Genomic DNA, 13327 nt, shown 5'->3' with positions numbered 1-13327 from the left:
AGTCATGGGTCTATCTCATTTCTCTTGAGTCTATCTCCTAAGTCTGGGATAGACCCATGCTTAGCCTGAGATGGAGAAAGGCTCAGGCTAGCCACAAGCATCTTCAAGAAAGACAGCAGGTGATAAATAATAATAGATGGAAGAAAAATAATAGATGGAAGGTAATAAACGGTAAGTACATTGATTGGTTGGTAATTAATAGATACACAGATGATTGGTTGAGGGAGAGAGGGAAGAGAAACAGAGGAGGAAGAAGAGGAGGAGAAGACATATGTGTGTATGTGAGCCTCAAGGAGAAAGATGAATTAAGTTTTCACTATAGAGAGCCTCAAAAAAAAGGCCAACACGGTATTTTGAAAAGAAAATCCGTGTACTGAGGCACAGGTTTTGTTGGTTTTGTTTTCCCACCTCTAGCGGATCACAGTCAACACCAAGCATAAGTAAACACCTGCAATCCCAGCAGTGTCCCCAGTCTGCTGGGAAAGGAGGAGGCCACAAGTTCAATCCCAGCAGTGTGGGGGCTGGGAAAGGAGGAGGCCACAAGTTCAAGCTCTGCCTTTGCTACATATTGAGTACCAAGCCAGCCATGGCTGGATAAGAGGAGACTGTCTCAAAACAAATCATAGCCAGTTATAATAGGCTGCAGTGGGGCTGCAGGTATGGGTCAATGGTATAGCATGTGTTTCGTATGGACAAGGCCCTGGGTTCCATTGCCAGCTTCACACACACACACACACACACACACACACACACACACACACACACAGAAACACAAACACACAAACACACCACACACGCCACACACATATACACACACACACCACACATACCACATACCATACACACCACACATACACATCACAAACCCCACACACCACACATACCACATACCACACATACCACATATCACACATACCACACACCACAAATACCACACATGCCACACACCACATACATACACACACACCCCACACATACCACACACACATACATACCACACATACCACACACGCACATCAAAAACCACACGCACACACACCACACACATAACACACACACACATCAAAAACCACACACACACACACACCACACACATACCACACTCACACACACATCAAAAACCACATACAACATACACACAAACCACACAGCACACACACACATAATCTTCATAAAATGATGCAAAAATGTCAGTAATATTCATGAAAATAGACAGCCAAGAGTAGAAGTAATGAGACATGCTAAGTGGAGATCAAACCAAGCTGGCACTAAGTTGTAGAGTTCATGAGAACATGACACAGATGTGCGGGAGAACACAATACATGTGTGAATATGAGGATAACATGACATATGTGGAGATCAGGAGAACATGACTCTGAGGTATGGAGATCAGACCAATCTGGCACTGATATGCAGAGTTCATGAGAACCTGATACATAAACGAATTTAAGGAGAATATGACACACATGTGGAGGTCAGGGAAGCATGGTACTAATTGATATGTAGGGATCAGGAAAACATGGTATTCATATGTAGAGCTCAAGAAAACATTCCAGTGATAAAGTGGTAGCCAGGAGAATATGACACTGGACATTAGGAGAACATAACACATCTGTGATACAAGAATAACATGCATGACATGTATGTAGGAGTCAGGAGAACAAGGCGTTGATATGTGGGGGATCTGGAGAACATGATACATATGTGGAGGTTAGGAGAATATGGCACATACGTGGAGGTCAGGAGAACATGGCATTGATATGTGGAGGTCCAGAGAACATGGCACATATGTGGAGGTCCAGAGAACATAGTACATATGTGGAGGTCAGGAGAACATGACATTGATATGTGGAGGTCAGGAGAACATGGCACATATATGGAGGTCTGGAGAACATGGCATTATTATTTGGTACTCAGTAGACTGCAACACTCAGTGGAACTTAGGAGAACATGACAGGAACATCTAGGGATCGGTGAGACATATGTAGCAATAAGGAGGCTATGACACTGACAGGTGAAGCTCAGAAGAACATGACTCATGTGTAACTCAGAAGAACATGGCGCTGATCTGTTCAGCCCAGGGACAGGCAGCCGTAGCATGGCTTAATTAGAGCAAAGATAAATCATTAGCAACCAGCTTCTCCCTCAGAATCAATGCAATGATTAGGCAAGAGGGAAGGGTCAGAGTCTGTAGGTAACTGACCGGCTTGCCAGCACAGTTACCTTCCTAAAGGCGGACATACAGCACAGTCCTGAGTCAGGGAAAGGAGCCGAAGCTAGCCCAAAGACGAGCCTACCTCTGATATTCAGTGCTTCAGACTTCTTCTCCTTTTTTGTTGTCTCTTCTGGTTCATTCTGGGTGTTCAGGGAATCACCTGCATTCAAAGAAGAAACCTTGTGTTGTGTATGAGTTCTACAAACAAAAAGAACCAATGAACTCAAAATGAGATTTGGTTATTTTCCATTCCTATTAGAATACAGGAGTCCCCGCCTCTCCTACACTCAGCCCAATTAGGTACCTTTTTAACCCAGAGGAAGCCCGAGGTCCACCCTTGGGCTTCACACACACACACACAGCTTTCAAATTTAAAACGGGACAAGAATAAGCCTACACCTATCCCCCAGATCTTCAATATCCAAGGGGCAGAGGATAGACCCACACCAATGTATTTGTCAGAGAAAACACATCCGGATAGCACCAGTCAAGGGAGCAGGATAGGAAATGTTCTGTTGCCCAATAGTTAAGAATTGATTTCCAAGATCAATACTGCCACAGGAGAGGGGACGATAAGGACTGCAGGGTCAAGGAGGAAAGGAGAGAGGTGAAAAGGCGGGGATGTGGGGGGTTGGCGTGGGGAGGCAGGCAAGGAAAGAGAATGGGGAGGAGGAAGAGAAAGATGGAGAATTGGGTTAGAATGGGAACAGTACAAGCTGGAAGGGGCTTTTTAATACATCAGTGAGGAAAACAAGCCGAAAAAGAAGTAGCGGATGAGTAAAGAGGTCCAGATGCCAGGAGGAGGGAGGAGGGGGAAGATTGAGGGGAAGAACAAAGCGGTCCCAGTCCGGAAGGATGCAACTGAAAGGCACCTGCTACATTCGAGAACACCGTCGCGCCCTCCTGCTGCTTTCTTCCGGCCGAGGCCCCCCGGAGAGTCACTGCTGAGTCTGAGCCGGGGTCTGTGGCTGTCGCAGCCTCCCGGGGACACCCCAAAGCGCCACCAGTGTCCCCCTGGCGCGGCGGCTGCGAAGGGCGGGTCCGGTGACCCCGCGTGCAGCGGGAGAAGCAGGCGCCGCAGTCCTGGAAGATGAGCAGCCCCACCACGTTGACTGCCAGCCCCAGGGCGCCCACGATGAGTACCAGCTCCGGGTCGTCGATGCGCTCGGGCCGCGCGAGCCGCAACACGGCCTCCACGAAGATGGTAAAGCAGAGCGCGGTGAGGAAGACTGCGTTGCTGAGCGCGCCCACCACCTCCGCCCGCACATAGCCGTAGGTGGCGCTGGAGCCGCGGGGACCGCGTCGCGCGATGTAGCCGGAGCCCAGGCCCACGCACAGCGAGATCAGATCAGACAGCATGTTGAACGAGTCCGAGAGCAGCGCGATGGAGTTGCCCAGGTAACCCGACACCAGTTCGGCCACGAAGAAGGCCGCGGTGAGCACCAGCATGAACAGCAGCCGACAGGTCTTGCCCGAATAACGGCCCATCTTTACAGCCCGCTGAGCCCCGCAACAGGTTGCGGGGGTCTGGAGCCCACCTCCGGCGGCAGGCCCGCCCTTACCCTCCCGGGCCTTTTATGCCACTAGCTCGCGCTCGCGGGACCAGAGTCTGCAGGAGTGGCCCCAGAGTCGCAAAGGGCACCTCCCGGGGCCCCTGCCCCTCCTCCCTCGCCGCCCAAGCCTGATTTGGCTGGTGGCCACCGGCCTGTGTCTCCTTCTAGGTCTGGGCCGGAGACCCGAGCTGCTGGGAGGAGGGGCGCATCGGGATGTCAATCTTCTTAAATCCCCACCTCCACCCCCTCAGAGAGAGAGAGAGAGAGAGAGAGAGAGAGAGAGAGAGAGAGAGAGAGAGAGAGAGAGAGAGAGAGAGGCATAGGATGGACCCGCTCTTCCAACTCCACCCCACCCCTCACCCTTGGGCTACTACAGATCTGTGCACACCGCTGATAAGGACCTGGGCTGTGCTGGGTGTGCACACTGCTGCCTACGTGCCCAGATGCAAGTTGCAGGGCAGAATCCATATGAGCTGGTGAGCACCATAAGGTGCTTCCTGCTCTCCCTTTGGTTAAATGGTATCTCATTCCTCACTTTAACCCCCATCCCCGATCCCACTTTATCCTCTCTCCTTCACAAAGGCCACAAATCCTGTTATCCCCCCTATAGCACAGTATCATCTCCCTTTTGGGGGTCTCTGAGTCGATCTATTTACAGGGGAGAGGAAGGCAGGCAGCTCAGGGCACATAGCTGCCACGCTGCTGTAAGCATTGGTGTAGAGCACTGGCACAACACCCAAGACTGGGATTCTTTGTGTCCTTTGGCCATCCAAGAAGGCCGGTTTGGTCTCCTTTCATAGTCTGTCGGAAAGAATTTCTACTGTCCCGGTAGGTGACCCTATACTCATAGTTCAATTGACCCAAATCATTTTTCCAAATAGGCCCTGTTCAAAGTGGCAGTCACTCCAATGGGAACATGTCCTGGACTTGAAACAGTTTACACTGCAACCCCTTCAGAAAAGGCATTCGCTCTTGGTCACTCAGTGGTGTGATGGTTTGCATAAGCTTGTCCTAGGGTATGGCACCATTAGGAGGTGTGACCTCATTGGAGTAGGTGTGTCACTGTGGACTTGGGCTTTAATATCCTTGTTCTAGCTGCCTGGAAGCCAGTCTTCTGTTAGCAGCCCGCCTGCACCATGCTTGCCTGGACGCTGCCATGCTCCCACCTTGATGATAATGAACTGAACCTCTGAACTTCTATCCAAGCCCCAACAAAATGCTGTCTACGAATTGCTTTGGTCATGGTGTCTGATCACAGCAGTAAAACCCTAAGACAGAAGTTGGTACCATCGACTGGGGTATTGATGTGATAGGCCTGGCCATGTTTGATTTGAAAGAACGTGGATTTGCGGACCTTGGATTTGGAAAGCAGTGGAATGCTTTAAGTGGGGCTTAAGGGGCTATCCTACAAGGAATATGGAAGACTTTGTTGCTGAGGGTGACTTGAACTGTGGAAGCCTGGCTCTAGAGGTTTCAGAGGAAAAGAATTTTAATATGTGGTGACCTTGGGGCAAAACTCCACCCAGCTAAGTTTAGGACCAGGCACGGTAGTACAAACCTTTAACACCAGGAGGCAAAGCCAAGCAGATCTCTGAGTGTAAGACCAGCCTAGAACAGAGCAAGTTCTAAGTGAGGAAAAACTTAAGTCCAGGCTTGGAGGACTATAATCCCAGTGCTTAGAAGACAGGCCTGCAGATCTCTGAGTTCAAAGTCAGTCTACGGAGCAAGTTCCAGGACAGCCAAGCGTATGCAGTGAAGGAGTTAGAAAACAGAAAGCTGGTGATGATGTAAGAACAAGGGGGCCATGTTTTAGCTTCAGCAAACAGCAGAACTCGGCAACTTCACCATGTGGCTCTGGCTTTAGAATCAAGAATAGAAGGCACTACTGGGACAATTGATGCCGGCTAGCTGGAGCTAAGAAATTAGTGATGATTAAGAAGAGACCAGCATCATTGAGGTGAAATCTTCTGGGAAGTGTTTTCTGAGAGCACGAAGAGGCTGTGTTCCAGAGATAGCCAAGGTTGTACCTCGTGCTGCGACTGGACTTGGTAATGTGTAAGAGTCACCCAGGCGGTACTGGCTTTGAAAGTGTGAAGGGGTCATGGAGAGCAGCTGAGGCTGGGCACTGTGAGAGACCAGTCAGTAAAGGTGCAGCCTCAGTTGCAGTTGACAGACCAGGACTGAAGGGGCAGTAAGACCCTAAGTAATGCAAGTGGGGTGTGGGTGGGGGAGCCCCATTTCTCACTCGTTTTAAGAAGACCCTGAAAGCAAAGCGTAGTAACCTCTATTTCTGTCTCCCCACAACTTTAACCACCCGCATGGAGACAATGCACAGGTTTGGAGCTTGGAAATGCAGTCAATGCCTTCCTCAGAACAAAGCCACAGTGGTGCAGGAATTTACTCTCAGATGTTCCAAAGGATTAGCTTGAAACTGGAATCCATTAACAAAACTTTCAACCTAACAAAAAAAACATAATAATTTGGATTGGATTTATTCTTGCCAGCCCCGGACATGCATTTAATGTATTGGGATTTTTCCCAGTCCCCGCCCTCTGGTCTACTTCTTATGCCCAATGAAGCCCCCTCTTCCCTCTGAGTCTTCTCCAGAACTCATGTCCTTTTGTTTAGTTTTCTATCTATCACATCTTGTGTATTGTGTGTGTGTCAAGGAGGGGTGTGCTATGTGTGTGCATGGCATGAATGCTACGGCTTACAAGAGGTTAGAGGACAGACACCTCTGGGGAGTTGATTCTCTCATTCCATTCACGGTGGTCTCTGGGATTGAACTCAGACCATCAGACCTGGTGCCAAACACTGTTATCTGTTGAACCACCTTTCCAAACTGCACCCCCTCCCCCTCCTGTTTTATTTTGTGGCCTACTGTGTCTAACCAGGGTAGTCTGTCTACCTTCTAGCTCCATTCACTGTCTGAATCCTAAAGCATGCCTCCAACTTTTTTCATATTCTATGAAGGTCCCCATCCTTCATAGAATATCCCTGATAGAAAGGTCCTGTCTTGTTACTAGATAAATCCCCAAACGCAAGGAACTTAATGATATTCCTCGTTCAGCTGGGCAGATAGCTCTCGACTGTAATCCCACAGTCATAGGCTGGCTTACGGGTAGAGACCACTTGTCTTAAATAATATTTCCAGGAGAAATATCCATACATTGAGAATCCGAGGAAATTCTTTTTAAAAATTAATAAATTATAAATAATCTAGAAGAATCATATAGAAGAATGGCGAAGACAAGGACTGTGGCAGCTGTGCTCTACCCAGGCTTGGTCAAGTCCCTCTCTCGTCTGGGACTGTAAAGGGAGATTGATGACGGTATAGTAAAGGTTAAACAAATTAATGTGCACAGTGCTTCAAACAGTGCTTAGTATACAGAAAGCACCCAATACATGCTATAGTCCTGGTGTGAGTAGCAGCACATATGTCATAGAATCACTACTAAGTCAACAGAGGAGATGCTAATTCACACCAGAGATGTTTCAAGTGCCCTTCCCAGACCACGGGACCTCTGCAACATGTGACATGTGACAGCAAGAGTGGGGCTGGGAGTACAGCTCAGTTGCCTAGCACATGCAGGGACCTGGGTTCAAATCCCAACACTATAAGAAAAAAAAAAAAAACCCGACTGGGCTAAAACGTGTCTTCCCTGCTCATTGTATTTCTCAGTCATTCACAGCTTTAAAAAAAAAAAGAAGAAATCAGCAGAAGCATATCACTCATGCCTCCTGGTTAGTCATTCTCCCAGCCAAGGGCAGATAAGAATTGGGCCACTAGCCTAGGAGCAAGACAGTAAGAACTAGGAAGCTAGAGACCGAGGGCCAGGAGTTTTCACAGGTGTCTGATGTCCCTGTCCTCAGCCAGTTCCTGACCATAAAGAAAGGTAAGTGTTCCAGACACTGACAATAAAATGTGCTGTAGAAAAGGAGAGAGAGAGAGAGAGCGAGCGAGCGAGCGAGAGAGAGAGAGAGAGAGAGAGAGAGAGTTATGTACAGGTTAAGTTTGCATAGGTGTGTGTGTGCACATGTACACTCATGTGGTTAAGATTGTCTTCCTCAATCAGTTCTGTTTTTGGAGGCTGGGGCAGCGGGGGGGGGCTGTGGGTAGGGAGAGAGCATAGTATTTCACTGAACCCAAAACTCTGTGTTCAGCTGGGCTGGCAGGCCAGGAGCTGCAGCGTCCCCAGTTCTCCAGTGCTGAGATCACAAGCGTAGACTCTGCTGAGGTTTCCTCGTGGTTACTGGGGATCCAACTCAGGCTCTCACCCTTGCACAGCAGGCACATCACTGCCTGGGCCATCACCGCAGCCCCCACATCCATGTTTCGATTGATTTACATCATCCGGCCTATCTAAGTTACTTGACAGACCCACAGCCGTCTTTACAGTGTCTATTTCCCCGGTTTTGTGTTTACTGAGCTCCTATTTGGAGCCCGGGGTGGAGGGTTTGCAGGCACTGTTAGCTCACTGTGTGAGATACAATGAGCACGAAATGCCATATTCCCACCTCACTAAATACTGTTTTATTATAAACTGTTTATCGCTGAAGAGGCGGAAGCCTGGAGATTTTAACCCACCGAGGCAAGATCACACAATCTGAAAGCGGCAGATGCGAGATGACCAGGCCGTAGGGTACTCGAAGCTTACTTTCATCACTTACACCAGAATGATTTTTTTTCTTTTAAATACTTTTTGTTCTAAACAAGTAGCATTTCATGTGTTTGTTTTCACTCAGAGATGGGGCCTTGCTGTGTAGCCCAGGCTGGCTTCAAACTCAATCTTCCTGTCTTAACCTCCCAGAGCTGGATTATAAATTCTTGTTTTGATGGCCCAAAACCTGATGCAGTAAAGTTCATAAACTCAGGGATTACTATACTCAAAATTCTTTCAGCATAGCGTTTTAATCTATCAGTTTTTAAAATGTGACTTTAAAACTAAGTCAGTCAGCTAACGAGAGGTCAGCAGGTACAGGAACTTGGCACCAAGCCTGATGACCTGAGTTCAATCCTGGAAGCCTACAAGGTGAAAGGACTCCCATAAACTGTCCTCTGACTTCTCCCTGGGCACTGTAGCCTACACTCATTCGTGTACACAGACAGACACACTTGATATACACACACACTCACACACACACACACACACACAGGTACACAGACACACAGAGACACAGACTCACACAGAGACACAGACTCACACAAACACACAGACACCACACACACACAGAGACAGACACACATAAAGAGAGACACAGACACACAGAGACACAGACACACACAGACATACTATACACATACAGAGATAGACACATAAACACACACACACATACAGAGATAGACATACATAGAGAGAGACACAGACACATAGAGACACAGACACACACAGACATACTACACACATACAGAGATAGACACATAAACACACACACACATACAGAGATAAACACACAGACACACCCCCCACACCCCCACACACACACACCACACACACAGATAGACACACACACACACACCACACAGATAGACACACACACACACCACATACACACAGATAGACACACTACACACACATATACACAGAGACAGACACACACCACACACACACACACACTCACATACACACATACACACCACATACACACAGATAGACACACTACACACACACATATATAGACAGAGACAGACACACCACACACACACACACACACACACACACACACACATGCACACACACCACAGAGATATAGACATAGACACATGCCCACCACACAGGGATAAATCAATGTGAAGATTAAAAACTAAGTCAGCCAGCCATGGTCTCTGAAGTTGGGCTGACTTGGAACTAAATCCGAGCTCTGCCATTTGTTACAAGTCACGTGACCTGGGCAGGGTCCCACATCTTCTTCCTCATTAGTGCTATAGTGGTAACAGGATCTAACTCCTGGGCTGTCATGAGACTCGCAGAGGGAAACGCAGAGCCATAAAGAAGGTTCAGTAAGTGTTCACGGGTAACTCCTCATGAGCCGTGCAGTTGGTGGGGAGGAGGTGGAGAGTTCACCAGGACTCAGAGCTTTGGTCGATCTGATGACTTGAGGGCAGACAGACCAGGCTAGTTGGGATCCTCTGTGTTAGGAACACTGTAGCTCTGGTCTGTGATGACGTTTAGAACAACTTAAAAGATTTACCAACAGCTTCATTTAAGAAGCAGAGGCTTTATACTAACATTAGGTAAACAATTTCAGGGCTGGTAGGATGGCTCAGCACAGGCAAGAGTGGAGACCTGAGCTCAATCTTTGGAACAGAGGTAAATGTGGGTGGAGAGAGATGATTCCAGAAAACTGTCATCTGACAGCCACACATGCACACACACACACACACACACACACACACACACACACTTTGAAATCCCACCAACTCTAGAGAACAAATCATTGAAATGACAATACTTCCACAGATACAAAACAGGGTGGCCCTTGTTCTTGGCTGTTGAGATTCCTTTCTTCTCTCCCTTCCCACCTTTCTCACTTTTTGAAATACAGGATTGCTCTGTGTAACCCCACTTGTCCTAGAAATAACGTTGTAGAACAGACCAGACTGGACTTGAGCTCAGAGATCTGCCTGCCTCTGCCTCCAGAGTGCGAATTAAACTTATTCACCACCACTGCTGGGCTGAGGTGTTTGTTTTGGGGTCCGGGGGAGGTTGCTGTTGTTGTTGGTGGTGGTGATTTTGATTTTTTTGTTTTGTTTTTGTTATAGATTTGTACAGAGCACCTAGGACAGTGAAGGTTTTCCCTCCAAGGGTTTCAGAACACAGCACGTTTGGGAGATTCTTGAGCTGATGTGATGACTCATCTTTTTTTATGACAGGCCTGTGAGATGTGAACAACAGCATGAAGCCAGCCAGCAGTCAACATCACTTTGAACAGGTCGTTGATAAAGCTGAATGGGTCCTTTGGCCTGTCCCTGGAGAGCAGAGGACATCCGGAATTCACCCGTGGTTATGAACACTGTGACTTTCGACTGCCAGTTCTCATCCCTTCTCCAGGTTACAAGGGCAGCCCAGAAAGCCATTACGATGGTGACTGTTGTAGCTTGTTAGTTCAGAAGGATCTAGAATCACTTAGGAAATACTTTATGTGAGAAAGGATCTGATGGAGCTGACTGCAGTGGGAAGTTAGGCAGCGCCGTCCTACGATCTGGGGTCCTGGGCTGCTTGAAAAGGAGACAGGGTTGAGTAGGGTGTGAAAATCTCAGTGATTCCTGGCTGAGGGCTCAGAGACCTTGCCTCCTGCTACATGACTTCTTCACTGGGATGCTGATTCTCAACGTCTCAGCCCCTTCCTTCCCAAAATGGCATTTATCGGGGGTTCCTCACAGCAATAAGAATAACCAACAGGGGAACTCTTGTGCTCAAGGCCTGCGGAGGTGTGGGCATGATTTGTGACTGGAGGAAGAAGAGGAGAGCATTAGAGGCCAAACCAGGAAGTTAGGGAACGCCTCCCATTCAGACTTCAGCACTACATACTAAGTGTGAAGTCTGATGGGTGCGGGGGAAGTAGTCAGCTGTGAGACTTCTAATTCAGATAAAGGAGAAAGAATCCACAAAGCTTAAAAGAAAAACAACAGAAAATTCTGCCTTGTGTTTATTCTAAACCATAGTCTTGATGGCAAGTAAAATTCTGTACCATTTCATAATTTACAGAAAGATTGTATGTGCTATGTGAAGCCATCAGAAATAACTCACACGAGCAGCTTTTTCCACTGCTAGGCTTTCCTCAAACCTTAGACTACGTGAAAGTGAAAATGTCCATTGCCTGAGAAATTATGACATACAGCTGTTCCAATCATCCCTGGTGGCTGAGTGTGGCAGTGAATGCTTTTACACCCCAGCACTTGGGATGCAAAGATAGAAACGTCACAAGCTCCAGGTCAGCCTATGCTACAGAGCGAGGCTCACGCCATCCTAGGCAACATAGGGAAACACTACCTCAAGAACTTTAGCTAAAGCCTCCCAGCAGATGCCTCTACGTACCCAAGGCACTGGTTACGTATCCGTGATGCATCACAAGGACACAGGAGTGAAGATCTCAGATCCAGTCCCAGCTCTGTCAGAGTGAACCTGCCTGTCACTTGTGTTCCCGTTTATGATCTATTCACTCTCTTCCACAGGAATCAAATAAAACAGCATGTGTGCTCAGCTGACAGGCCACCCGCTGACAAGCCTCCAGCAGCCCCTCACCATTGGTGTCTCACCACCAACCTCCCCAGAACTGGACTTCCACCGACTACATAGCATGGTAGAGTGTCTTGAGAAGTATTTAGAACGTTATGTTTTTCATAAAATCGTCTACTTCCCCTTTGCCCAATTAGTCTAATTAGTTTAATTGGCTTAGAACTCAATGGCTACTGGTTAGCACAGTATTTTGAAAACAATATGTAAAGGGGTAAGGAATGTAGCTCGGTGGCATAGGGCTTGCCTGGCACATGTAAGACCCTGTGTTCAATTCCTGCACCACCACCGCAAACACTAACAACAATAGAAACATCAAAGGCGTAAGGTTGACTGGGCGTTGGAAAGATGGCTTAGTGAAGACCATGTACTGCTCTTGAAGACTTAAGTACCCATGTGAGGTAGTTCGTGACTTGATTATGAGTCCCCACATGGGTAGCTCCAGGTGATGGGGTGCTGTCTCCTGTGCTCTGAAGGCATCAGTGCTCAAAGGGGAACCCAGATACTCATAGTTTATTTTCTAAAACACGTATTTCAATAAACGTATTACAGATCTTCACTCTGAGTTTCTCATTTATGACTGCTGATCGCTGTGTGTCTTTGTCACCTGTTGGTCAATCGTTGTGAGAGAAAATGCAGAGAGGAAGACACAACTCCCTACCATCACAACCCTGTTTAATTTTCAAATGAGGTCTGGAGGCCAATGCAGTCCCTACTCTTGGACACAAAGATGTTATACAGCCAGGTGAGCCCCAGATTTCGCAGCCTTGACTTTCTAATCCATAAAATGAAAATAAAAACCTTGTACCACTTTCTCTGCATGGCTGCTTCAAGCATCAGGTCATGAAAGTGCAAGGCTTGACTGCAGGTGCAATCATGAAACCAGACTCCTCATCCACACTGTTGTAGAAAGGAAGCCCAAAACCTCAAATGGATCAGTGAAGAGTTCAGATTGCCTAGAAAATCCTCCCTGCCTCCTTATGGGAACATCCTCTCACCTTGGACAGAGAGACTGGGTCTTAGGAAATGGGACACCAGAGCCTTTCTCTTTCTGGGTCCCTGATATCATATGCTAAGTCACTACAGAGGCAAAGTCATGGAGCCAAACAACCGTGGGCTGATGTTTCTTTAAATCATAAAGCCAAAGAAAACCTTTCCCACCTTGTATATTGGTCATTCCAGGTAACAAAAAATTAACATGGCCAATGTTAACCACAGTGAGCTAATCGGGGTTCCTCACCCGCTGACCACAGGGCTTGGTTAAGGGATGAGCAGTTAATTCCAGACAGTTCTTCCGCGTAGAAGTCACCCATGGTCTAGGC

The 13327-nt window shown here is 47.6% G+C and overlaps 1 protein-coding gene and 1 long non-coding RNA gene across 10 annotated transcripts in view; one reads left to right on the top strand and one right to left on the bottom strand.

Moving 5' to 3' along the window:
- Positions 1 to 3920, bottom strand: part of Slc30a10 (solute carrier family 30, member 10) — a 54779-nt gene extending 50859 nt beyond the window's left edge. For 3 of the 4 annotated variants that reach the window (XM_039090584.2, XM_039090583.2, XM_039090585.2), the window contains exons 1-2: positions 3088 to 3920; positions 2298 to 2375 (exon numbers count right to left, since the gene is read on the bottom strand). In XM_039090584.2, coding sequence (XP_038946512.1) covers positions 2298 to 2375; positions 3088 to 3703 — 694 coding nt within the window. In that variant the 5' untranslated portion in view covers positions 3704 to 3920. The remainder of the gene's footprint in view (positions 1 to 2297; positions 2376 to 3087) is intronic. The other variant, NM_001105985.1, reaches the window with a different exon arrangement.
- On the top strand, positions 3476 to 12832 carry LOC100911719 (uncharacterized). 6 transcript variants are annotated; one of them, XR_005492715.2, is made up of 3 exons: positions 7529 to 7664; positions 10643 to 12072; positions 12558 to 12832. It is a non-coding gene; the product is annotated as an uncharacterized LOC100911719 (long non-coding RNA). The 6 variants fall into 6 exon arrangements; XR_005492717.2 differs by having other exon boundaries at positions 10643 to 10853; positions 11945 to 12564; XR_595605.3 differs by lacking the exon at positions 7529 to 7664 and adding an exon at positions 3476 to 3613 and having other exon boundaries at positions 10643 to 12564.
- The last annotated feature ends 495 nt before the right edge of the window (positions 12833 to 13327 follow it).

This window comes from Rattus norvegicus, chromosome 13 (assembly GCF_036323735.1).
Source record: "Rattus norvegicus strain BN/NHsdMcwi chromosome 13, GRCr8, whole genome shotgun sequence".
Taxonomy (NCBI): Eukaryota; Metazoa; Chordata; class Mammalia; order Rodentia; family Muridae; genus Rattus; species Rattus norvegicus.
This window is presented reverse-complemented; position numbering and strand designations above follow the sequence as displayed.